This window comes from Myotis daubentonii, chromosome 7, assembly GCF_963259705.1.
Source record: "Myotis daubentonii chromosome 7, mMyoDau2.1, whole genome shotgun sequence".
NCBI lineage: Eukaryota > Metazoa > Chordata > Mammalia > Chiroptera > Vespertilionidae > Myotis > Myotis daubentonii.
The window spans coordinates 33,163,844-33,190,876 of NC_081846.1; the positions used below are offsets into that span (position 1 = coordinate 33,163,844).

At 47.1% G+C, this 27,033-nt stretch overlaps 2 protein-coding genes across 5 annotated transcripts in view; both read left to right on the plus strand.

Moving 5' to 3' along the window:
* LOC132238374 (UDP-glucuronosyltransferase 1A7) overlaps window positions 1-8,769 on the plus strand; it is a 48,821-nt gene extending 40,052 nt beyond the window's left edge. For all 4 annotated transcript variants that reach the window (XM_059703603.1, XM_059703601.1, XM_059703602.1 and 1 more), the window contains exons 2-5: window positions 3,721-3,852; window positions 4,426-4,513; window positions 4,791-5,010; window positions 7,771-8,769. In XM_059703603.1, the coding sequence (XP_059559586.1) occupies window positions 3,721-3,852; window positions 4,426-4,513; window positions 4,791-5,010; window positions 7,771-8,068 (738 nt within the window). In that variant the 3' untranslated portion in view covers window positions 8,069-8,769. The remainder of the gene's footprint in view (window positions 1-3,720; window positions 3,853-4,425; window positions 4,514-4,790; window positions 5,011-7,770) is intronic.
* A 6,276-nt stretch (window positions 8,770-15,045) lies between these two features.
* Window positions 15,046-27,033, plus strand: part of MROH2A (maestro heat like repeat family member 2A) — a 43,522-nt gene continuing 31,534 nt past the window's right edge. The window contains exons 1-11 of the mRNA XM_059704870.1: window positions 15,046-15,127; window positions 15,334-15,512; window positions 17,639-17,770; window positions 17,999-18,161; window positions 20,402-20,500; window positions 21,336-21,487; window positions 22,040-22,183; window positions 22,839-22,931; window positions 23,110-23,188; window positions 23,272-23,385; window positions 26,692-26,768. Of these exons, the coding sequence (XP_059560853.1) occupies window positions 15,046-15,127; window positions 15,334-15,512; window positions 17,639-17,770; window positions 17,999-18,161; window positions 20,402-20,500; window positions 21,336-21,487; window positions 22,040-22,183; window positions 22,839-22,931; window positions 23,110-23,188; window positions 23,272-23,385; window positions 26,692-26,768 (1,314 nt within the window). The remainder of the gene's footprint in view (window positions 15,128-15,333; window positions 15,513-17,638; window positions 17,771-17,998; window positions 18,162-20,401; window positions 20,501-21,335; window positions 21,488-22,039; window positions 22,184-22,838; window positions 22,932-23,109; window positions 23,189-23,271; window positions 23,386-26,691; window positions 26,769-27,033) is intronic.

Below are 27,033 nucleotides of genomic sequence, written 5' to 3' on the forward strand. Positions count from 1 at the left end.
GGGGCAGTGCCAACAGCTCACTTGTGATACAGCATGGCTGTAGAACAGCACAGCTGTGGAGTAGCTCAATAGTGTTATAGCTCAATTAGGAAACAGCAGGGCTACAAGGAGGACCTTGGGTAAGGCACTTCTCTAGCTAGACAATTCTACTCTGCTCTTTCTGCTCTTTTCTGGGGAGAAGTCTTTGGGGGGGGGGGGGGGGGAAGAGACGCAGTCTTGCTTTTTCAGTTTTTGGTGGAAAGGGAAAATGCATTTTCTGAGCCAGAGAAGTCCTGCACCTGGTTCCAGATTGGTCTGTCTTCATGCAAATGAGGAATCCAAATCCTTGCAGTTTGAATAGTCCAAAAATTACTGTCCTGATTGGTCAGAATGGAGCCTCCCCGTAGGTGAAGATGTTGACGAGGGGCATATATTTATGGAGCTTCAATTGGACAGGGAAAGTCTCAGTTTCATAGGTTGAAATAGGATTCCAGAAACACTGCAAGCAGGCAGTTCAGTGTGGGAGGCAGGCAGCTTAGTGCAGGCTTCTTCCTGAATCAAGGTTTGCATGAGAGGGCCCTGTTTAGAAACAGCTAGGCTCTTTGTAAATTTCTGCCCCGTTAGCCACCTGGAGCCTTTCTCAGTAGGTATTGCCTTTCTCAGGGTCTACATACTCTACACTTCCATTCCTTTAGAGCAGTGGTTCTCAACCTTCCTAATGCCGCGACCCTTTAATACAGTTCCTCATGTTGTGGTGACCCCAACCATAAAATTATTTTCGTTGCTACTTCATAACTGTAATTTTGCTACTGTTATGAATCGTAATGTAAATATCTGATATGCAGGATGTATTTAGGCGACCCCTGTGAAAGGGTCGTTCGACTCCCAAAGGGGTCGTGACCCACAGGTTGAGAACCGCTGCTCTAGAGGATATTGTCTTATTCCCAATGCTCTTGATAAAAGTCCTGAGCTTCAAGAGTAAAGATAAAATCTTTGTTCTATAAAGAGTGTCCTCAGAGAAAGTACAGCCTGGCACTGGACATACCTTTGGAATGTCTGAAAGACAAAAGATGGTAGAACAGCATTGAGAGCAAATGAATAGAATGCAAGAATTCCAAGATGTCATTCCCCTCTCAGGGCGAGGGACTGTCTTTATGGACATGTAGAGATTCAGAGATGATATTCATACATATATTTTGGGTCTGGGGAAAATAACTAAACAGAAAATCAGTAAGAATAGAGACTCGAGGATGGTGAGGAGAGGAAAAACTGGTATTTGCTGGTGAGTCTGAATGAATAATGATAAAGTGACATGTTTCCAACATGTTAAGTGCTTATAAGGGTTCTTATAAAACAAAAGACATTTTGGAAGGGAAAAATCTAATAAAAGCCTGGAACTAAAAATACTAAACTCTCAGCCAAAGTAAGGAACTAGTTTAAAGGCCCCATTGGAGCCAGTAGGTACTTTCACTTCAGCAGTGGCCCCGTTTTTTTGAAAGGTGATCGGGGGTGAGGGAATCAAGGGTTATTTTCAGTTAACAAACACGTTGCTCCACTCTTTGGCTATTCCAGAGCCTGTGAAATTGCAGCAAGGTTTAGGGGAAGTTTTGCCAAGTACGGGGTGGACCTCACCATTACCGAACCCCATAAAAGCTGGTCTAGGATAGACTTGGCCATGCTAACACAATCTGCGTAGTTGGCCTTTGTGACCTGTCAGTGAACTTCCAGGCCATTTAACTATGGCCCGTGCTGATATTTAACTTTGGGTGTTCATGGCCCTACGGGTTCCATTAATGTAAGCACACCCCGCTGGTTGCAGAATGAGTGTGCGTGTGTTTGCAAGGAGCGGAAATTAGATTAGTCTCTTTCTAGACAATAGCGGTTTCACTCAGGAGTGAAGGTAATGGCTGCTTGGAGCTGAGCTGTATCTCCACAGGAATGAGGGCTGTGGTACATTTCTTAAGGAGAAAGGACCTTGGAAAAAGCATCTTCAGGATGTTCTTGCTGCAAAGCAAAAATACAGCCTGGTGGTGGAGAGGATGATGCTGGCCTCCTTGACTTGTCAGACGAGACCAGTGGCCAAGTCTGAGACAAAGCGTTTGGAGCCAGAGGCCTGGAACAGAGTCTGGGGACTAGACAGTGGGTGTCCTTGGAGGAAGGCTGCTCAGTGTTTGTCCTGGTCATGCTCTGAATCAGGCTTGGCAAGAGCCTCTGAACACTGTGTGCGCTGAGCCCTGTCAGAAGGCTCCTCCATCTCACATCCAGGGTGCCCAATGTCCTGGTCTAACCAGGACTGTTGGGTTTTAACACCAGAAGTCCCATGCCTGAGGAAACCCCTCAGTTTTGGGAAAACCCTGCCACATTGTACAATCTCACTAATGCCCTTGGCATTCTTTGGAGACATATACTAGTAAAACCATTTGGAGATTCTCAGGGGGTTGATTAAATCATTAATAACCTACAGTTGGGGGGGGGATTACCTTATTTATGCCTTTAAGGATTACCTTATTTATAAATTCTAAATGAATTTCCACTGTGAGTATGGCATGTGTAGCCTTTCATGTATGTGGGTGTAGGTGTGTGCTGTGTATGTGTACATGTGCGTGCGTAGTTTGCTGAAGGCTGGGGTTGGCTTTGAAGGTCGGGCACAGGGCAATGTGAGTGAAGATTGTTGCCAAGGGTTGAATCTAGGGGCTTCCTTACTCTCTTTCTGGAGACAGGGCCACCATTCTTAATTTTGCCATTCTTCTGACTGTTGCATCATTTCAGAGGTTTTGTTTGACACCCATCTCTAAAATTTGTTCCATATTATTTCAGGGATTGGTCTTTGATAGGTCATTATCTGTCAATTTACTAGTTGGGAACATTTGCCATCACTGTTCCTCACCCCTATACACACAGACAGTTTCCTTTGCTGGAGATAGTGGAGTGACCTTCTAGGTGTGACCTTCCTTTGATGACAGTGATGGACACGTTGCTATAAGGAATCAGCTTCTGGAACAGGACATGAACAGTCAATGAGAGTCTTTTGCTGGGTGGATTGGGACTTAGTGCCTGTTCATCCTTCCCACGGTGGCTTTGGTAACCAAGGTTTACACTTATGCCCTTGCTATTTTTTGAACTGCACAGAAGGGGCTCAGATCATTGGTGGACAATTGGTCAGGGTTCCTGTCCCTCACTTTGTATCTCTCAGACCTACAGAGGAGCTTATAGCAAAGATAGGGTCCAACATATTTCTGCATATTCTTCTTGCTAAAGCAGGAAAGTTGATTTGCACTCTTTAGAAAGCTCTTCTCCAGGAAAGGTGGGAAAATGCAAGGCTGGCTGGTTACATTTCAGCACTGAGTTGACATGAATATGATATTTAATCATCCAAACGACTGGCTTCCGTGTGGAAGACTCTGCTATAGACTGTGGATAGCAAGCATCGTTAAAGGTTGTCTTCTGTTTGTATTTTCCTTGTAAGCCTAATCCTTAGTACTCTGTAGCTTTGTGCTTTTGCTCTATTCATTCTTCCTCCATACAAAGAATATTCCAGAAGCCTTGAAAAACACTACAGACCTTTACTATAGACTTTCTTAAAGGGGAAGTGCAAGGGTTTTAGAGTCCATAGAAAGCTTACACACACACATACCTTTCATCACATTCTTAGGAGGAAGATATCTGAGTCACAGCTTAATGTATGCAGTCACCCAAAGAATACAAGAAAACATTAACTGGGCATTTCTCTTTTGCCTCCAGGAGTTTGAAGCCTATGTAAATGCCTCTGGAGAACATGGAATTGTGGTTTTCTCTTTGGGCTCAATGGTCTCAGATATTCCAGAGAAGAAAGCCATGGAAATTGCTGATGCTTTGGGCAAAATACCTCAGACAGTAAGGAGATGCTAAACTTTTCTATCTTCATAAGAGCTGTAACCCCAGGCCTCCAGCTCTGAATTGATTCTCTGAGTTGGACTTTAGACTCGGGTTTCCCCTGCCACTCCCCAATTATGAATCCCAAGTTCTTTTTTTTTTGCAATTCCACTCTTAACTACTCTGTTAAACTATGGCCCACTTCGCTTGGACGTCTCATTGTCTCTAAGAGACTCAAGGAGAATCTATTAAAAATAAAATAAATAAAATATTGTTTCTTCATATTAAATAAGAATATTTCTCCAAAAAGCTGTTAGTTAGAACAATGGTGTATAATTATATTTCTGCATCCACTCACTTATTAAGTAGACTGTCCCTTGGAGTGCAGAAAAGTGCAAAAAATCATAAATATATAGTTTGATAAATTTTCATATATTCACAAAATGTTAGTAGCCCCCAGAGCCTTCTTAGTCACTACCTCCCTCACCCTCGCCGCCTGGTTATGCTCTTTCTGAAGACTCTACTTTCTAGCTACTAGAGCAGTCTTTATAAAAAATCATATTCTGGTCTCTAAACCCTCTTCTCGTCTGTAAGGTGCTGTGGCGGTACACTGGGACTCGACCATCGAATCTGGCGAAGAATACAATCCTGGTTAAGTGGCTGCCACAAAATGACCTGCTCGGTATGTGGAGAGGATTTAATGTGTAGGTCAAACCAAGGTTAAATTAGGAAAGTGGGTTAGTAGTTAGGCACGGCCCTGTAGCTGGAAAATGTTATGGCCAGCATATCCCACACTGCTTTTTACCCAGCAGGCATCTCAACCACATTCTCTCCTGCAGACTTCTGTAAGGATCGCGGTGGACGGCACTGAGTGCGTGGAGTGCGTTCACAACCCAGTGATGCCAGAGTGAGACACTCAGCGACCTGACCACCGGCATCCCGCCCTCTTTGCTTCCCAGGTCACCCGAAGACTCGTGCCTTCATCACACATTCTGGCTCCCATGGTATCTATGAAGGAATATGCAACGGCGTTCCGATGGTGATGATGCCTCTGTTCGGCGATCAGATGGACAATGCAAAGCGCATGGAGACCCGGGGAGCAGGAGTGTCCTTGAACGTCCTGGAAATGACTTCTGAAGATTTAGAAAATGCCCTCAAAACTGTCATCAATGACAAAAGGTAAGAGAGAAGGTACGGAGGAATACTGCTTGTGTTTTGCCCATTCCGTTCACAGTAATTATTCAAACAAATACATGAAAATCTATTTATAAGTAAGATCATTTGGGATTATTATTCATTTTATAAAAGCATGCTTGATTCCTGTAGAACCATGGGAATGATTTTAAATATTATTTTCTCTCATAAATTTATAACTTAATTAAAAAAATAATGTCACCATAATAGATGCCTGCTCTATAAGTTCCTGCAAAGAGAGAAATATTCCATTACAGGAAGCATAGTGTCCATAAAATAGAAACAACCAGGTGCTTCAAAGTACAGCTTTCCCCAGCACTGAAATCTGTGAGAAATTTTGTTCTTGGGGATTTATAAATGGGGGCTCGTGTGAAATCACTTATAATAAAAGGCAAATAATGAAAAAATGCTCACTCATTTATAGATAATAAAGACCATTATAAACTGATGAACAAAAATAGGTACAGAGGCAGAGCAGCATTGAACAGACTGTCAAACTACAGTGGGAAGGCCGGGGAGGGTTAGGGGTGGGGTAAGAGATCAACCGAAGGACTTGTATGCATGCATATAAGCATAACCAATGAACACAAGATACTGGGGGGCAGGAGAGGCCGGGGGAAGGTCAAGGGGAAAAAAGGAGACATATTTAATACTCTTTGTAATACTTTAAGCAATGAAACAAAATTTAAAAAAAATAAAAATAAAAACGTGAAAAAAAATAATGAAAAATGAAGACAGGTTTGTTCAAATGTGGCTGAAGATGATTCCAACGGCAAAAGCCATCAGATCAAATGGTCTCTACATGAAATTTATTGTCAAGCTCACTAGAAATAGGCTGATTAAAACCTTATGGAAATAAGTGATACCCAGAGGTAGATTTCATCCAACAGTTAATAATGTGTGTGCAACTACATTTCTGCATGTGTGGATGCATGTGTGTGTGTGTGTGCATGCCTGCCCATGAGAGTGTCAAGAGCTTTCACCTGTAATTGCTTCATTTCAGAAAAGACATCAGGCAAGAGGGCAGATGTGAAACCTGGGAGTGTGTTCAGATAGGAGGAGATAGGACACGGGCACACACTGAGCCTGGACAAGGGAAAAAGGCGGGGAGATGATAGGGCTTGCACGTGTGTGCGTGCGTGTGCATGCGTGTGTGTGTGTGTGTGTGTGTGTGTGTGTGTGTGTGTGTGTGTGTGATGCCAGTGGATAAAAAAGAAACATCCACAGAACCCCAGGGCAAAGTGCCCAGTGTGTTGGGTGACAACCTACCCAGAGCAGTTAGTGTGGTTGGCATCCCTTCGTTACAATTGGCTGCTTCATGGAGAGAAGCCAACTTCTCTCCATGTGCTCATGAAATTTATTTTCTATGTTCACACTAGTAATATAATTTTGATCTTTTGTTCAGTGGTATAGATACCTATTTGAAACCTAAAAATGACTTGGTAGAAGTTGTTTAGTACTTGATTGTTTTTTCAAAACACTAATCCATCAGCTCAAGTTATTAATTATCTTTATCTATTCATTGTTGAGCCATCTATCTGGTTGTGAATCTCCATATTTCCAACACTCTAAGCTTAGAGGGTACCTACATGATATAAAGAAAATTGGACAAAGTTTAAAGAGCAGATTATGCAACCAGGCCATAACAGGTGCTCAATAAATATTGAATGAATGAATGAAAGTCCAAGGAAATCTGTCTTAAGAGAAGTTTTACATATAAGAAAGATGTTTAACTGAACTTATGGAACAATATTAATATTACATTATAGTAATATATCCAAATAAAATGACAGACATGTTTAAGGACAGCAATTATCATAATTGCTTCTGAATAGAAGTGCTTTTTTATCTTTCCTCTCTTTTTTCCTTCCCTTTTCCTTTTGTTTCCCTTCCTTCTCTTCCTCCTCTTCCTCCTCCTTCTCTTTCTTCTCCTGGTGCATGTATAATAAGCATCGAAATATCTAACCCATTTTGAATTTGGATGTTCTGATTCAGCTATCAACACTGCCAAATTCACAGGAATCCATTTTGCTTTAACAGGCTGCATAGACACAACCTCATGCAAAATTTAGATCAGTTAGGTTGACAGTTTACCATTGTTTTGGAGATGGCACTTAAAAATGGCTTTTACTTTGGCTAGGTGTGATTGTTTACACATTTGAACAAGAAATCATTCATAATTTCTGACATGATCTTTTCTTTATTCCTTTATCTTACTACAAATAACATATAATTAATTTCCTACACAAATATCACTGAAAAGGAAAGAAGAAAAGTAACATGCAGGTTTCAAACATTTTAAAATTGTAATTTTTTGGCTTCCAGTACCCTCGCCTCCTCTCCCTTCCCTTCTTCTCCCCTCCCCTCCTCTCCCTTCCCCTCCCTTCCCCTCCTCCCCTCCCCTTCTTTCTCCTTTCTTTCTTTCTTTCTTTCTTTCTTTCTTTCTTTCTTTCTTTCTTTCTTTCTTTCTTTCTTTCTCTCTTTCTCTCTCTCTCTCTCTCTCTCTCTCTCTCTCTCTCTCTCTCTCTCTCTCTCCCCCCCCCCTCTCTCTCAATAAATATTGTGTGTGTGGTGTGTGTGTGTGTGTGTGTGTGTGTATTTGCTATTTATAATAGAGATATATTTTCTCTACCAAGTTTGGAAAAGCCAGATGTGCTTCTCACTGGAAGCAAGCATACAAGCATAAGTGGAGGTTAGTTCACTGCCTTCGATGTTCCAGGCGTTAACATAACTGTCTGTGTTTAGCTATAAGGAAAACATCATGCGCCTCTCCAGCCTCCACAAGGACCGCCCCATTGAGCCACTGGACCTGGCTGTGTTCTGGGTGGAGTTCGTGATGAGGCACAAGGGAGCCCCGCATCTGCGCCCCGCGGCCCACCTCCTCACCTGGTACCAGTACCATTCTTTGGACGTGATTGGCTTCCTCTTGGCCATTGTGCTGGGAGTTGCCTTTGTTGTCTATAAATGCTGTGCCTTCGGCTACAGAAAATGCTTTGGGAAAAAAAGGCGAGTTAAGAAATCTAACAAATCCAAGGCACACTGAGAAATGGGTGAAAAATGAGGTGATCCAAATTTGCAGTCAGTGTGCAATACATGTCATGCTCATTGAAGAAAACTTTACTGTAAGTTAGACACCCAGAGTGTTTTTTAAAATAAAAATAATTTAATTGCTAGTCACACCTCCAGTTAGAAATATTTGAAAATATCTGCCCCCTTCAATACCTTTCATCTGGACTATATTTTCTACCGTTCGAAGGACTTGCCAAGAGGTTTGGACAGGTCCCTCCTTCACTCTGCATTACTTTTCTTACTCAGAAATGGGGCTTGTTTGGGAACCACTGCTGTCCCCGCCTGAGATGACAGTTTTAACATCATCTGGCTTCTATAGACTGTTGTGATCAATTCCTTCAGTAGTAATGGCAGGTTCCTAATTTATTCCTATACTTCACAGATACCACTTTGCATATTTAAAGAAGAAAACCGTTATTCCTTTAAAGCCTAGTGCCTTGTACTTGAATGAATGAATGGCACAGAGCCCTTGGAGAACAAAGTATGATTTCTTTCTTTGGGGGAAAAGAGTAATGTATGAAATTGATAGGTAATGTGTTTGAAAGGATAACCATTGCTTGTGCCAAATGGATCTGAATTTGATAAAAGCCCAAAGTGTAATGTCTGGCTAGTATATTTTTCTCTGATGTGTGTTTCCCACAACTAAAAACATATCAATAAATTTATATAAATTATGTTTCTTAGATATTCTTTTTTTTTCATTCATGTTGCTTTTATTTATTGTTAAATTACATGTTCCCATTACAAAAGTAATGTATGATTATGGCAGAAAACTTGAAAAATACAGAATTGTACACACACACACACACACAAATAAAAACCACCTGAGATCCTCAGAAATAATTACAGTTGCTATTTTGGCAAGTGCACATAAAATATTGCAGCTATGCCCTATATTTGCAGTGTTGTTTACCATTCTTTCTCCACTTCATACTATCACAAACTTTCTCCCAGGTCTTATAGAAACATTTCATTTGTTTTTAATAGCCAAGGGCTATTCTATTTCATGGATATACCAGGATGTATTTAACCACAACTTCTGGGTGGATCCACTTTTATTAAAAAATTTAAAAAAGCTAAGTCTGAGCCTATATTTCTGACTATTTCCGTAGGAAAGACTTTACAACTAATCAGTGGTTGTCTCAGTTTGGGTTTCTCTGCAGTGATGATTCAGGTCAAGTAGTTTATTTGGGAACTGAAGGTGCGTGGGCAGTGGGCTGGGGCGTAATAGCCACCAAGAAGCTGGCTCTCCCTGGGTGACAGAGCTGAATCCCCCTGGTGGATGCTGGGAGCCAGCGCACAAAATGCAGCCAACTTACGCTGGGAGAAGCAAGGCCCTTGGGTATCTGAACACTTGCCCTGCCAGTGATCCAGCTGTTCCCAACTGGTTACTAATTTCCTGCACGTCCAGTCAGCATGGTGCCTCTGGAAGACAGAGAGCCCCCACTTCCAGTCAGCATGCTGCCTCTGGAAGACAGAGAGCCCCCACTTCCAGTCAGCATGGTGCCTCTGGAAGACAGAGAGCCCCCGGGGAGGGAAACGCTGTGTGGTGTTGGAGGTGGCTTTGTGCACTAAAGGGAGAAGAACACAGGACGTCTGGGTGGGGCACTGCCGCTTCTCATTGCAAGTGGTTTGAAATATTCCCAAACTGCATCCTGAGATGGTGTGAGAAAGCCAGGTTCCCACACCTCTGCAATACAAAGTAATATATTGCCAAAAAAACAACAACATCAGTTTGTTAAGAGAAACGTGGGAACTTGTTTTAAATTTGCTCCTATTTTATTATTACTATTAAAAGTTGAATTTTTTACAAGCTTATGAGCCATTTGTATTTCTGTTTTATTCCCTTGCCTATGTTCCTCTGGGGTGTACTGCCCTGAGGGTTGGCTAAGAGAGCTTTCTGCCCTAGTGAGAATATTCTCTGCCATGTACTGGAAGTATTTTCTCCGCTTAATTATTTTTGCCTTTAATTTTTTTTTCTCTCACACCTCTGCTTGTTGCTTTGTGTTATTTGCAAACGTTTTAAACATACATGCTTCAAGTTGGAGCTGGGTGTCACGTGGATAGCTAGGGCTTCTCCTGACTCTGCCTCATTTGCTCCTTCCCCAGGCTGCTTTTGGAACACAAGCTCTTCACACCAGCTCCCTCCCCCCACAGTTTCAGACCCTGTGGTGACTCTTGCATTGGGTCCACCCTCTTTCTAGGCACTTCCCATCCACCCAGTGACCATATCCTGGCCTTGCTGCCCCTGTTCCATGCCCCCTCGTCTCTCTCAGGGGCCCTGAGCTGCTCTGACCTCTCACAGGCTCCTCTGCACCTTCATGCTTCTAGTCCCACACGTAAGAGAACCCAACTCTAGACACCTCAAGCAAGTAGAGGGTCTTTTTGTAAGGAGATGGGGTTCCTAGGGACTTAGGCGCATGGCCAAGCGTACAAAAGGGCTGGGATGATTGGAGCCTCTCTTGTCTTCTGTCCTTACTTGCTCTGAGTGACAGCTTTGCTCTTCCCCATTCTCTTGTCCTATTCTGCTCCTCTGTCCCCACCTCATTCACAGGGATGCCCTTCCGTGAGGACAGGGACCTTCTTGCTGCCATCCAGAGTCTGGACGACAGGAAGGTGGGGCCTTTGCATCCGCTTGTGACCCTCAACAGCGCCCCCTTAAGACAGCCATTGGGGTCTCTGAGATTAGGGACCTCCCATCATCCCCACCATGGGGGCATCCCACACTGGAGTGTCCTGCGACCCTGACAGCCCTGCCTGTGGGCTTTAAAATCAGGGCAAGAGCTGTGTTAAGCCCCTGAAAGCCCATTCCATTCTGGGAGCACTGTCCTGCCCCCTCCAGAGTCACTTACTGGTGGCCGGGCCCTGAGGGCCAGCTTTCTGCTTCATTAACAGGGTATGCCTTGCTGTGAGGAAAGGGACCTTTTTGCTGCCATCCAGGGTCTGGACCGAAGGTGAGGTGTTTGTGACCTGTTGTGACCCTCTTCGGCATTCATGTGGCCCCACCGCCCTAACTACTTGACCACTTCCGGCTGTTGACCTGGCCCCACCCTCTCGTTCACGGGATCACTTCCAGCTGGTCACCTAGCCCTACACCCTTGTTCATGTGACCACTTCCGGCAGTTCATCTGGCCCTTATTCACTTGACCACTTCTGGCTGGTCACCTGGGCCCTCCCCCTTATTCCCGAGTCCCCGCCCCTCTGTTCACCTGAGCACTTAGCCACATTGGCCTGGTTGCTTTGCTCCTCATGCAGAGGGGTGGACTTCCCAATCTCTGGAAGTTTGGGTAAGTTCCTAACACCCACAGCCTCAGATCACCTTCTGCTCACAGGCTGCCTCCTACCCAGCGGGGAGGGCTGCAAGAAGGGGGGTGCCACCCCCCCTTTCAGACAGCCATGGAGGTCGCTGAGGCTAGGGACCTACCTCCCTTCGTCCCCACCATGGGGGCATCTCACACTGGAGTGCCATGCGACCCTGACAGCCCTGCCTGTGGGTTTTGAAATCAGGACAAGAGCTGTGGTAAGCCCGTGAAATCCGTTTCATTCTGGGTGCAATGTCCTGCCCCTTCTAGAGTCACTTATTGCTCACCAGCCCTGAGGGCCAGTTCCTGATTTCTCAACCCCAAGATCCTATAGGACACTGACTGGGTTCTGTCTTGCCCAGAGTTCTGAATTCCTGGGAGGAAGAATCTGATTAGTCCAGCTAGACCAGGTGTCCTCTCCTTTTCTAATCAGGAGTGTTGGGGGAGGGATTACAGAGGGAAACCGTGACCACCAGGAGCCCATAACTGTGACCTGAAGGGTCAAAGAAGAGGGACACTTGTCTCTGGAGAGGTGCCACCAAATGTGTCCACTACATACTCACATTTCCCCCACTTCTTGCCTTGGCCCTTTTCATACCTTTAAGCTCACAGGTTTCTACAATGTTTTCTTATTTTCAAGTTAGTTCCCTTAGAAATGGATGTGGGAAGCTCTGCAGAGTGAAAGCACAAGAGTGGCTGATTTTATGAATGGATTGCATGTGAATCAAATATTCCTGTCACGATCTGAGCAATAAAAAGTATTTTCACTTTGAAAAACCAAGCAGAGTCCACGTCTTTCTCCTTGATCTCATTGTCTTTGTGTTCTCTCTAAATAATGTATTCAGGGGCATCTCATTTTTTTTTTTTCTGTACTTACACACTCACCATGTGTATAAGAAAAAATGGTCATATTCACCACTCCCACTAGCCATGTCCTTGCAGCTCTTCTGGTTAAGAAGAGAGATCTACTATTACCCTAGCCCAGTGGTCGGCAAACTGCAGCTTCCGAGCCACATGCGGCTCTTTGGCCCCTTGAGTGTGGCTCTTCTACAAAATACCACGTGCGGGCACGCACTTACAGTGCGATTGAAACTTCGTGGCCCATGCGCAGAAGTCGGTATTTTGTGGAAGAGCCACACTCAAGGGGCCAAAGAGCCGCATGTGGCTCGCGAGCCACAGTTTGCCGACCACTGCCCTAGCCCTTGCATCTGGGCTGGCCTGTGACCTGCATTGATTAATAGAATATGGCAGAGGTGATGGTGCCAATTCTAAGTCTAGGCTTCAAGAGGCCTTCATGTTTCTGCTCACTCTCTTGGAAGCCCACCTAGCTGCTATGAGACACAACTATCCCAATCATCCTAGTCACTTCAGCCAATAGCTAGCCAACTGCAAGATCCCTGTGTGTGAGGCCATCCTAGACCAGCCAGCCTTCTCTTAACCCACTGGCTACTGCAGATGTATGAGTGATTTCAGTTGTGCTTGGCTGGACAAGGCGCAGATCAACAGAACCACCCAGCTCACCACCCATTGACTTGCAAACACTAATAAGTGGTTTTGAAGAGGCTTGTTACACAGTAGTAGCTGATACATTCACTTTCAGCTCTAAATTCATGACATCTTATGTGTTGCATCTTAGACCCTCAGAAGACAAAGGTGTGTCCTATCTACCTCTGTATCCATCACAGAATGGGGAGCCCCGCTTAACTGCTGTGGAATTGCAACCATGTCACTTAGAGTAATCGATGGAAGAAAAAAGAAGGCTTAGAGGGGAGAGGGAGGAGGTAGGACAGAGGGGTCTGTGAAAGATGGGGCTTGTGATAATTGTCTCCTTGTGTCTATTTCATATCAGTCAATATTGTTCCGAAGGGCAGACCAAGGAACAATGCATACTTTTTATGGGAAGATGTGCTTGGCACTATAGAGAGGAAGCTCATCTTCTAACCACCCAAAGTCAATGAAGTAGAAATGGGTTAATGAGGGTAATGAGCTTCCTGGTATCAGAGGTGTCCAAGCAGAGGCAGAGGAACTCACTTCCTCTTGGCAGGGCAGGCAAACATTGAGTGTAATTTTGACTGAGCACCAAGGCCCAGATGGCTGTGAGTCTTGTTCTGTTGCCCTGTAATGCATGAAAGGCTTCTGAGGCCAATATTTCATTGCTCAAACTGGTAATCTGGACTCTCTCACAGCTGTAAGTGGCAGGGAAATACTTTGGGCCTCACTTTTGGTTTAAGGACACAAGGTCCCTGCCTTCCTTGAGGTTCTTTATCTTCTAAGTATTCTGCCAGTGGAAACCCCCTTCCTCATCCTGCAAGACACCCAATCCTCAGGGAGGAGTCCTCTTCCCAGGACTTTCTGTCACCCTCCTCCCCTCCAGCTGCCCAGACCACACCTCTCCACCCTGGGGCTCTATGACAGTATCCCAGGCTGTGAAGCACCTCCCTCTCACCATTTTCCTCTCCCAAACAGGCCACCGTACCTCACCAGACATGTGGGTAATGTTCAAGCAATGTTTAAGCAGCATGATGTGGGTTTTTCTCACAGGATCTGTGCACTCTTCAAAGTCCTCAGTTGTCAGAGACTCAGGGAGGCAGTTGGAGCTCAAAGTTCCAAGGGTCTGGCACCTAACGGTGATGATTCTAATGAAGACCTCCACCCGCCAGGAGACCTGGTCCTCATCTGTGTTACCACTGAGGAGCCCAACTGTCTCCCATTTTGACAACTGATCCTGCCATTGTCCAAGTCACCATTGATGTTTATTAAGCAAAGAACAGAGCTGCTTCTTGTGTTGTATTTTTGTTCCATCTTGGAGAGAGTTTGGAGAAAAGGTCAGTATTTAGGTCCCAGAGTAGCTCTTTAAAGGATTCCCTAGAGGAAAGGGCACAGGATGGTGAAGGGCCTTGGGGTGGAGTTTGAGACTGAGGAACTTGGGAACAGGAGGAGAAAGGACCTGGGAGTTTTGAATCTTCCATCTTGACATCTGTGTTGGTGTTTGTCAACCCTTAAGAAGCTGCTGATGTGATAGCCTTTGAAAGAACTGTGAAACTTGCTGAGGTAGATTTCTAATTTATCTTTCATTTTCAGTGCCTAGAAAACAGGGAGGAAGGTCTGCTTAATCAAGTGTATTACTTATTTATTGCTGTGTAACGTATTATCATAAACTTAGTGGCTTAAAACAACACCCATTTATTATTTCGTAGTTTCTGTGGGTCAAAGTCTGGGCATGTCTTAGCCAAGTCCTTTGCTCTGGGATCTCACAGGCTGCACTCAAGGTGTCAGATGACTGCATGCTCTACAAGCTCATGTGGTTGCTAGCAGAATCCAGGTCCTTGTGGTTGTAGGACTGAGGCTCTCAATTCCTTGCTATATGGCTACCTGTATCGGCAGTTCACATCATGGCTGTTACCCTTCAAGGCTGGCAGAAGAATTTCTTTCTCTAATCTGCTAAGACTGATATGATATAATGTGGCCATGAGAGTGGCTTCCCATCACTTTTGTCAGCCTCTATTGTTTAGAAACAAATCCTGGAGTCTGCCCACCCTCAAAGGGAAGGGATTATACAAGGTGTGACTCATTGGAGGTCATCTTAGACTGTGTCAATGCACCAAGTATTTTAAAAATCTTGTTTATGTCAAAAGAGCCTGAGAAAGACATGGCAGAATCAGCAGTAGACTCCAACGAGGACCTGTCAGAAGAAACAGTGGACCTGGAACCTCTGGAACCAGATGACGGTGGTAAGAAAGTCACCCACATCCTTGCACTCCTGTCTGACGTTGGCCACTAACTCCTTGAGGGCAAGTCCTCGCTGAGGTTTCAGTATCTCCATCCACTCGGTGGACAGATGCAGCTAAGGCTGTGCAGGTGTTGGGGAGGCTGGGGCACAGGGAGCACCTTCTGTAATGGTCACCTTAGCACCAAACATGTGCCATCTCTGTCTCAGGGACTTTCCAACAAGTCACAAACCTCCTCAACATCATAGACAGCGAATCAAAGATGGATGCTGCTGGGGCAGGTCCTGACATGCGGAAGACACTGGCCTCGGTGATAATCACGGAGAAGGCCACCACCAAGCCCTGTATGGTGATGAACGCTCTCATCCGCTGCCTACAGGTGCCAGAGGTAGGGCCTCCTGCGCCCTCAGCTGCTCCTCTGAGCCCAGCCACAGTGGCTGCTCGTGTGTCCATCTACCACTCAGCACACAAATACTGACTGTCAAAGGTGCAGGGCTAGGTGCCAGGGTATGGAAATGGGCTGGACTGTGAAGTTCTAGTTTCTTGAGCACCTAGTGGAGACTGTAGTTATGTCAATTTTTAAAAGCTCTTCCATATTCTGACACGGTGGGGTTGGGAGCCATCATTCTAGAGCAGGAGCAAAGCTGGTGGATATGGGAGAGCAAAGACATAGCAGACCCAGGGTGCAGAGATGCTGGGCCAGTTAGCTTCTATCCCCATGGAGCCATACCATTGCCTAGACCCATGGTCAGCAAACTGTGGCTCTCGAGCCACATGCAGCTCTTTGGCCCCTTGAGTGTGGTTCTTCCTAAGCCTTAGGAGTACCCTAATTAAGTTAATAACAATGTACCTACCTATATAGTTTAAGTTTAAAAAATTTGTCTCTCAAAAGAAATTTCAATCGTTGTACTGTTGATATTTGGCTCTGTTGACTAATGAGTTTGCCGACCACTGGCCTAGACCAGTGGTTCTCAACATTCCTAATGCCGCGACCCTTTAATACAGTTCCCCATGTTGTGGTGACCCCCAACCATAAAATTATTTTTGTTGCTACTTCATAACTGTAATTTTGCTACTGTTATGAATCATAATGTAAATATCTGATATGCAGGATGTATTTTCATTGTTATAAATTGAACATAATTAAAGCATAGTGATTAATCACAAAAACAATATGTAATTATATATGTGTTTTCCAATGGTTTTAGGTGACCCCTGTGAAAGGGTTGTTCGACCCCCAAAGGAGTCACGACCCACAGGTTGAGAACCGCTGGCCTAGACAGTCCAAGATAAAGGCACTGAGAACCCCCAAGTGGCTGGCAGGCAGCACCACACACTGGAAGGCCACTGAGTGCCTGTTTTATGCCAGTTTCCAAGTTTTGAACAGTTTTTCTCTTTTGCCCATAAATATTCTCCAGGGATTAATCTTGATCATAGGAAAGACTGTTCTTATTACAATTTGCCCGGCCATTTATGTGGGTTCATTAAGAGTGCTAATTATGCACATAGGCCTTTTAGAGTTCACTTTGAAAACCCAGAGCAGTTATTCTCAACAAACGGGGTGCAATACTGCCCCCAAACGGGTAAAACTGGTTCTTGGAGGGGAGCGGAGAAAATCTTACTTTTTTATGTATAAAGCACAGACCTGTATACAGCCCACAAACAGGTACATACTATATGTGTGGTATCAAGGTTTCATGAGGGCCGATTAGGGGAGAAATGTCTAAGAAGACTCCTTAGGAAGCAACAACAAAAAAGAAAGGACCTGTTGTGAATCCCTGATCTCGAGCCTTGTGGCACTGAACAGCAATGGCCACAAGGAACCCCTGGTTGGTGTTTTACTAGCCTCTCTGACTCACTAAACCAAGACTAGGAAAATAAGACCAACACTCTCTGTATCAGATTTCACGAGTAGAACATATAAATTTGGGTGCATTCCTCTCTTCTTGAGGTCCCCAAATATGCTGAGATGTCTGGACTGTTGGAAAGTGATCTTCTTACTGCCTGGGGGAGGAAGCAGTCTTCCCAGAGGGCTTTGCAGGCAATGGCCCACATACAGAGTCATCCCTCATTTCTTGAGAGTGGCTCGTTGTACCTGAATAAATGAGAGTCATTCTCAAATCCAGCTCCCCAGGTGTGGTCTGGGTTACAACCTCTTCGTGCAATCCTATAATTTATAATAGTGATAAGTGCTATCTAGGAATTGAAATAGAGACAGAGGAACATTCCCTGGCCTGGAGCGCCCCCTCACTAGGGCAAAGGGCAGAGCAAACCCAACTTCTTGGACTCTCAGTTGGGCCAGTGCCAAGTCTTGAAGACCTGGCATGCTGACTGTTTGACACCTGCCTTGCTGATCATGTCAGACTGAACACAGGGAAGAGGGAACCATTTGCAGGCCACACTGATGGGGCCAGTTGGAGGAGTTCAATGGAGGAGGGAAGGGCAGGCGATGGAAGATGGAGGAGTAGGGGTCTGAGGCTTGGGAATTTCCCGCCCGCCATTCTTGTTCCCCAGATATCCACCCAGCGGAAAGTCAACATTTACAACATCCTGCAGGAGATCATTCAGCAGGAGGGGGAGCTGGAGGAGCAGTGTGTCCACAGGCTGGTGACCATTGCCTCCAAGGAGATGCGGGAGATCCTGGAGGTAGTGGAACTCTGGGCTTCATTGGTATCCTGTGTCTCCACCAACCTAGGGTGGGGCTGTTGGTGGGCATGGCCTGTGACAACCAAGGCCCTTGTCCAACCACCTCCTAAGGCAAGAACAGGCTGAGCCCAAGGGGGCCCAGCGGGGCTGGAGAAGGCATGGGACTGGAGGGTTTTTATGAGGATCCTGCTGGTGGTCACACCACATGTCCCTCTCCGGTCCCCTCAGGTGGAGGGTTACATGAAGGCAGAGGTGGCCAGTGACACCCTGGTAGCTTTGTCCCGGAACCACTTCAGTGTGGTCATGTATGAGATGCAGCACCGTCTCAAGCCCCTCGACCTCACAGACGAGTTTGTCATCATCACCCTGGCGAAGCTGGCCAACGGCAATGGTAGGGTGTGGGGGCCCTTAGCCCAGTTCCTGGCCCCTTTGGGCTGTCCCAGCGCTTCCTCCTAGTCTCTGCACCCTCTGCCCCCTCCATTTCTCTCTTTTTTTTTTCTCTTTTTCTAGAATTCCTTCTTTTCATCTCCCTGGATCTCTCAGCTGTCAAGATTCTTTCTGTGTGTCTCTGCCTCACATTTTGGTCTGTATTTCTCCATCCTTCCATCTCCTCCAAATCTCTCTCCTCTTCCTCTGAGGCTCTGTTCTTCTCTGTCTTCTCATCTCTCACTCTCATTTTATTTCCCTTCTCTCTCATTCCCTTTCCCTTCATTCCACAAAAGAGGTACTGAGTCCACGCAGGCATTGCAGTGGGTGCTGGGCCACAACAGGGAATAAAATATGCACAGTCTCTACCTTCATAAACGACCATAAACAAGAAAATAAGTGACCATAATAAGAGATGAGGGTGTGAAGAGGACAGCCAGGTGGCTGCTTGAAATCAGGATGAGGGAGAGGACTTCATCTCTGTAGGGTCCTCATTGAGGCAGTTATATTTCAGCTGTGACCTAAAGGATGAGATGATGATATCTGTGCGAAGAACGGGATGCACTAAGAGAACATCATGTGCAAAGGTCCTGAGGCAGGAAAAAAGCTTGGCTTCTCTGAAGAGCTGAGAGGTCAGTGTGTCTGGAGTTAGAGAGCCAGGGGAGATGCTGTAAGTTGAGGTTGGAAAGTTAGGCAGGCCGAGTGGGTGAAGAGTCTGGATTGTATTTGAAGGCACTTGAAAGCTACTGAGTGATTTCAAGCCTGCAGAACTGCCTGATGAAATTTAGCTGTTGCGTGGTTGGAGATGGAAGATGTGTGAAGGTGTGGTGATGGTGGCTTGGGTTGGAGTGCGTTTGGTGAGTAGTGAACAGATGGAAAGTATGGATGGGGCTTGGGCATGAAACTGTAAGTTGTGTGTAGGAGGTGAAGAGGAAGCAAGAATGACTCCCACATTTCAGGTTTGAGCAATAAGGTATGTGGTTGTTAATGTCCTGAGATGGGAAACGTGGAGAGAGAGATAACTTGGGGGCTCAGAAAGAACCTCATTTGTATGTATGGAGTTTGCATTCCTTGTGAGATGTCCAAGTGGAGAGGTCATGTGGGGAGCTGATGTGTGGATGCTGAGTTCAGAGGGCAGATCTGGGCTCAGCCTTCCTACCAAGGGACCTCAGAGTGTAGGTGGTGTTCAAAGCCACTGACCCCAAGAGCATGAAAGTAGAGAGAGAAGAGAAGAGAGAAGCCTTACCATTAAGAAGGCTTAGGAGGGATCGTAAGAATAGGGAGGAAGGTGAGGACAGTGCAGTGTAGTGGGCCTTGCAAAGAGGACAGTGATTCAGCAAGGGCCCAGGGGCAGTTGTGTCCCATCTTGTTGAAGGATGAGGCTGGAGAAGGCTGCTTGGCCAAGAAGAGTTTCATGGTGTGCTGGGGATGGAGCCTGGGCAGGCTGGAGGGAGGTGGGAGGGGTGAAGACAAAGAGGATCGATCACTTGCTGTGAGATGACAGCTGGAGGGGTTCAGGGGCAAGGGAGGGCTAGGCCTCTTGTGTGCTGAGACCAGAGAACCAGGACAGAGGGACAGATGGATGAATAGGAGGAAGGGGGCCAGTCAGGGAAGGAAAGTCTAAAGAAAGCATGTTGGTGAGGCTGGGGGCTCCCAGCACAGTGGAAGGCCTAGGCTCAGAGAGGTGTTGGAGTGGGGCCTGTCACCTGTTACCCTTTCTCCCAACAACCTCTTTTCTCTGTCCCCTTCCCATCTCTGTTTCCTTTCTTTCTCTGCCCTCCTCTTTTCTGCCTGCTGGTCTTCTTTCAGTTCCTCTTCCTCACTCTCTTTCTTTCTGTTTCTCATCCACCCAAGAAAATCTGTGACACCCAAAGGGAACAGACATCATTTCAAGGAAGCCAACGTGCTCTGAGAGCTCACTGTCTCCCACTTCCTGCCTCTCCCATCTTTCCCATGGCTCTGTCTCTGCTCTCTCTCTTCCTTCTGTCCCTCTGTTGCCCCTCCCTTTTCTGTCTTCCTTTCCCTTCACCTACATCTAGCTGGCACTTTACCTCTTGACTTCCACACTATTTCCTGTGGCCATAGGGGCACAAAGGGGTTCCTTGTCTCGGCAGGCACTGGGATTGGGTTGGGGGCAGAGTGGAGGTGTCACCTTCACCTTTTCCCGGCTGACCTTGCTCCCTCAACCCCTCCCCAACACTACAGTGTTTGAGTTCATGCCCTACATGGGCATCACCCTGGCAACCATATTCACCATGCTGAGACTCGTCAACGAAGCCAAGATGCGCCAGGTGATCTGTGGTGGTACGTGTCCCCCGTGGGCCTGCGGGTCTGGCCCAGTCAGGGTGCTGGAGGGGAAACTGGGGTAGGAAGTGTGTGTGTGGGGGGGTTGTTGAACCAGAGGCTGTTTGTTCATCTATTCCCAAACATTTGTTCAATCTACTGCTTGGTGTGGCCTCTGATTGGCTCTCCAGGGGGGCAGGTGGCTTAGAGAAGAAAGCTGTCCCTGTGACTCAGCGTAGCTTGCTCTGTAGTTAAGCTTCTCAGACCAGTGAAGGGGATGGGATTCCCCTTCAGGGAGGAGACCAGGGGAAATGTCTCCATGTTGGGCCTGACTAGGGCAGGTCTTTGATGCTGTTAACATCCGATCTGCTTGCCCAACTTTTCATTACATAATGTTATCTTGGTCCCCAAATCCCTGAACCCTGAGAAAAATAGGGCAAACTGGGTTTGCTTCCCTCTGTATTGGCGTCCCCAGGATGTGGGTAAAGAGTTATGTCCAGGCCCCATCCTTGACTCCTGCATGTGAATCTCAAGGGCCAGGGCCTGGACATGCCTGTGTACTTAATACCACCCCCCCAACCCTGGGGGATTCTTTTATACACAGGTATATGGGATAAAAACTAGGGAGTGGTGAGGGGCTGGGAGGGCAGAGAGAGAGAGATGCAGAGGGGATTTTTCTGGGCTGTCCCTGGCCATCTCAGTAACCTACTAGCTGTGGAAGTGTGTGAGCGCTCCCTCCCTCCTGGAGAAGGACTCAACCCTACTTCCAAGGTCCCCTCTGTCACATATTTTTGACTCTGTGGATGGGGCTGTGTCCTGCCTCCTACCCCTCTGGGTTCCCCCTCTCCCACCATAGCCATGGAGACCTTCTGTGAGACGGTGCAGTTCTACCTGAGGCATCTGGAGGACAGTGTGTACCCTGTAATGACCGAGGAGCAGTTTGCTATAAAGCTGTTCCCCATGTATCGCTATTTCGTGACCGTGTGGCTGAGGAGCTACAACCCAGAGGTGAGATGAGCCCTTCTTAGGGGGGCCTGCCTTCCCCCAGGTAATGGCTCCCTAGCCTGTGGGGCTGGGAGAGCTGAGACACCGCTGGGTCTAGCCTTGTTCCCAGGACCCCAGAGAGATAGTGACCTCATTAATGGCAGAGCTAGGAGGTCATGCCCCTGAATGCCCAGGCACTGGTGACCCAGGAGGCCGGCTTGATAAAGCCCTGGGAGCTTCTAGGTGGGGGTCGTATTATGTGCCAGTGGGAGCTCTTCATGTGGTTTACCTATGGGAGCTATTTCCATGCCAACTTTATGGTGTAGGACTGTTTTACAAATGAGGAAAGAGACACAGAGTGAATAAGTACCTGTACAAGGCCACCTAAGTGAGAGAGCCAGGACTCATGGGAACAGCCTGGCCTCACTGCTCACCTGTGGGGCCCTGGGCAAGGACTCAACTCTACTTCCAAGGTCCCCTCTGTCACACCTTCTTGACTCTGTGGACAGGGCTGACATGACTGGTCCTTGCTGGGGGCCTGGGCCAAGGAATCCTGAGATTCCCCTCCTGTGGTAGGTGAAGCTGGGGGTCATCAAGTCCCTGAGGCCCATGCTGAACCTGCTCCTGCCCAACGATGACCTGCGGGAGGAGGTGTACGACTACCTCCCCCTGCTGCTGGCAGAGTACCAGGGCAGCCTGGAGGCCCTCTTCGTCACGCAGGTGCGGGCTGTGCCGGAACTCGCCTGGGCTGGAGGCCTGGTCCCCAAGTGTACCGAGACGGGGCGAAGGGGGGGTGCGCGGGAGGTGGGGGGGAGGAGAGGTGCCATCTGGATGGAAGGTGGGATGTCTGATATTTGGACGATTGGCAGCAGACCCAACATCTGTGCCCTGTGAGGAGCCATGGGGCCTGGTACTTTTAGGGGGAAGGGATAAGATCCCACAGGGTTTTAGAGGCCACGGCGAGGCTGTGACCTTTGTGTAGTTTCCTGGGGCTGCTAGAACAAAGAACCACAAGATGGGTGGCTTAAATCAACAGAAGTTTATTCTCTCAAGGTTCTGATGACCAGACGTCTAAATTCAAGGTGTGGGCAGGGCTGCATTCCCTCTGAAGGCTCTGGGGGAGAATCCTTGCTTGCCTTTCCCAGCGTCTGGCGTCCAGGCATTGCTAGGCTTGAGGCAGCATCATTCCTAACCTGTCCTTCGTTTTCACGTGGACTTCTTCCCAGTCCCTGTCTCTGTGTCTTCTCTTCTTATAAGGACACCAGTCATTGGATTTAAGGCCCACCCTAAATCCAGGATCACCTCATCACCAAACGTCTACTGTGACCATGAGTTGGTGGAAGGTCATCTGCCACCATTTGGCCATCTGTTGCAGGTCTTGAGGCAGATCCTAGAAGTGTCGGTCATCACCAGCACCCCCGTCCCCCAAATGCATCTACACACTATTTTCACAGAACTGCACATCCAGGTGAGGCTGGCAAGCGCGGCTGGGCGTGGCATTCTCAGGGTGGATCTGTAGGACGCGGGCTGCGGCAAGTGGCCGACCGGGTCAAAAGGGTGGCGGAGGCCTTGTCTTTCTCCTGTGCTCCTACATTCCACTGCTCGGCTGTGACCTCACCCACCCTCCCTGCATGGCCCCTTCCTAGGTGTGCACCAAGGCCCCCGTCCAGCAGCAGTACAGCAGCCAGAATGTGAGGGAGATCGAACACTGCTTCATAGCCCTCGGTGAGGCTCTGAGCACAGCTGGGGCTGCCTCCCCCGCTGCTCTGGCTCAGTGGGAGGGATTCAAACTGCCCTTCCCCCTGCAGCTCGCTCCTACCCTAAGGAGCTGATGAAGTTCTTTCTCAGCCAAATGGAGATAAGCAAGGAGGCCATCCGCGTGGGAACCCTCACCCTGATCAGGGCAGTGGTGGGCGCAGATGGTGAGCAAGGGCAGGAAGGCGGGTGGGGGTCCGGAGAGGTGGGTTTCACCCATGTCTGGACTTCTGTCATTTCCTCTTTTGTAGACACCACTGGGTGGGCTAAGGAGCCAACGCTCTGAGTTCCTTCACGTTTTCTATCCTTGAACTTAACCAGCACTGTGACCCAACTTCCCCACCCCTAACCCTCTCCTTAAACTCTGAATCCCAGCTTCCACCTGAGTCTGAATTTCAGACTGTTAACCTGAATCTTAGTACTAACCCCAAAGCTAACTCAAAGATGAATAGAAAGACTCATATATCATGTAGGTATATCCCTAAATCATTGACCCAATGCCCAACTTTAGTCTAAACTCCTGATTCTAAATCCTTAAACCCAAACTCTGGCCTTGATATCAAAAGGGAAATACTGTCTGCAGCCACACACTAGCTCAGACCTCACCTTTTGAACAATGTGCCCCCTGCTGGCAGCATGCAGCCCTGCAGGTACATGGTGAGAAGAGCCTGGGTGGCTTTTGCTCAGCCCTTGAACTGAGTGATTGTGTGCAGGGCACAAACCTGGCAATTGTGTGCAGGACTTTCTGCTGATAGTAAAGCTCTCTCTTCAAGAAATGCAAATTTAAGCATCAATAAGACCCTTTCTACCTATCCAGTGAGCAGAGATGATGATGACTAGATTGGCCTAGCCATTTCTCTGTAAAAGGTGATAGTAAAATTATTTTCAGCTCTGCAGGCCACATGGTCTCTGGAACAGTGGCTCAATCTGCCATTGCAGAGCAAAAGCAGCCATAGACTACAGAGTGGGACTGTAAAACCTGATTTACAAAAGCCGGATTTGGGCTGAATTTAGCCTATGGGCTACACTTTGCTAATCCCTGGGCTAGAAGAACAAGAAACCAGCTTCTTATACTTCTTTGACAAGGGTGTAAAATGATAAAGAATTTTGGATGCTCAATTGGATAGGGACCAAAACCTGGGCTCAACAATCCAACGTTTTGTCAATTCTCTGAATGAAATAATTGCCCAAATGTTCACTATAACATTGTGCATAAAAGCAAAACATTAGAAACAACCTAATTTTCTTCTATAGAAAATTTTTGGAATGATAGTATAACCGAATAATGGAGTATCATACAGCCATTAAGGGTATAGTCAATCTATACTTTTTCATGGAAAAGCTGCCCTTTATATATTTAGTGTAATAATACAGTGTGAGACAGTATATATAGCATGGCCTTGGTTATTTAAAAGAAATCCATATATTTAAGCATAAATGGGTTTAAAAAACACAAACTGTTGAATGGTAATTTTTTATTTTAATCTTGCAATGAACATACAATATTTTAAAAAATATTTTTACTTTTTTTAGAGAGGAAGGGAGAGGGAGAGAAAAAGAGAAACATTGATGAGAGAACAGAACATCGATTGGCTGCCTCCTGCACGCCCCCACGGGGGATCCAGCCCCACAACCCAGGCATGTGCCCTGACCAGGAATCGAACCAGCAACCTTTTGATGCACAGGACGATATCCAACCAACTGAGCCACATTGGCCAGGGCAGCACTATTTAAAAAATTTTTATTTTATTAAAAAAATGGTGTTATTGGTTTAAGAGAGAGGAAGGGAGAGAGAAAGGTAGAAACATCAATGACGAGAGAGAATCATTGATCGGCTGCCTCCAGCATGCATCCCACTGGGGACCAAGTCCACAACTTGGACATGCATCCTGATAGGGAATCGAACTGTGACTTCCTGGTTCATGGGTTGATGCTCAACCACTGAGCCACACCGGCTGGGCGTGCACTATTATTTTTTTAATCTTCACCTAAGGATATGTTTTTACTAATGAGAGAGAGAGAGAAAGAGAGAGACAAACATCAATTGGTTGCCTCACTGGGCATGCCCCCACTGGGAATTAAAACTGCAATCTTATGGTGTATGGGACGATGCTCCAATCAACTGAGCCACCTGGCCAGGACAACATACACTATTTTTACAATCAGAAAAAAAAAATGTAACATTCCTCCTCAGTGCCTGATTGCCTGTCCTCATTTCCTGCTTTTCCTCCACCAGCATGGAATTCCAGTAACACCTAGACTTGAACATCAACCGGAGCACCCAACCCTAATTCTGTCCACACATTATCTCTCCAGAACCTTCTCATGGAGGTGCTTTCTCATCTCCCTTAATCTTCTTCCTCCTTTAACAGGGTGTGCTGTCATTAGTTTTAAAACACAAAGCAGCATGTGCTGTGTGCCAGGCACCATGCTAACTCATTACTGCTCACAGGACCTCTGTGAGGGAGGTACTATACTTACCCACATTTTATAGGTAAGGAAACTGAGGCACAGAGGGAAACTGAGTGATTCACCCGAGGTCACACAGCTGGGGTGTACTGGGGACAGGTTTTGAACCCGGTCAGCCTGGCCCTGGAGCCCAGGCTCTCCACAGCTATGCTTTGCAGCCTACTCATACCCACTGTGTGCCCAGAACTGTGTGCCCAGCTGAGGGGACTAAGAAGCTCTGAGGTGGAGACCCTGCTTTCTTTCTTTAAAATATATTTTATTGATTTTTTTACAGAGAGGAAGAGAGAGGGATAGAGAGTTAGAAATATCGATCAGCTGCCTCCTGCACACCCCCTACTGGGGATGTGCCCGCAACCAAGGTACCTGCCCTTGACCAGAATCGAACCTGGGACCCCTGAGTCCGCAGGCTGACGCTCCATCCACTGAGCCAAACCAGTTGGGGCTGTGACCCTGCTTTCAAGGAGAGCCTGACTGGGTTCAAAGGAGACATACAACTAAACCTGGGCCTCGCTGATGTGGCTCAGTGGTTGAGCGCTGATCCAGGCCCTAAGAAGTCACCAGTTTGATTCCCAGTTAGGGCACATGCCTGGGTTGTGGGCTTGATACCCAGTGCGGGGCATACAGGAGGCAGCCGACCAATGTTTCTTTCTCATTGATGTTTCTATCTCTCTATCCCTTCTCTCCCTTCCTCTCTCTCTAAACATCAATTTAAAAGAGAGAGAGAGAGAGAGAGAGAGAGAGAGAGAGAGAGAGAGAGAGAAGAGACTGAGGGAGTGAGACATAAACACATCGCCCTAGGGTGGGCCAGTGTGGGCTGGGCCGGGCATTGGGAGGCTCTGAGGGCAGTGCCCTTCAGCATGTGGTGGTGAATTGGAGGCTCAGGAGGCTGTGACGTGGACAAGCCACCTGATGGCTGTCCAGGGAAGGTGAGCTCCTGCTGCTCTGGGCATCTCAGAGCCCAGCCCTGAGGCCATCGGCCCTCCAGGCTGGTTTTCCTCTTTCAGATCCCAGAATGAATATCAAGACCATCTGCCTGGCCATCCGGGTGGTCAAGAACACCATCTCTGACACCCGCTCCAAGGTAACAGGGCAGAGACCTGGACGGGTTGGCGCTCTGAAGTCCCTGCTGGGAAGCAAAGGGAAGTCGGCAGGGGCCTTCTTCCATCAGCAGCGCCTTGGCTCCTCTCCAGCTCTGTGGGTGGAGGCCGGCCTCCCGAAGTAACGCCCTTCAGTAGGAAACCTAGCTCCCAGCCAGCCCTGAGTAGGGCTGGAGGTGAGTGAGGCCCATCAAAGCTGTGGCTCGCTCTCATCTCACTCTCACTGCTGCCTACTGGGGTCTCAGACAC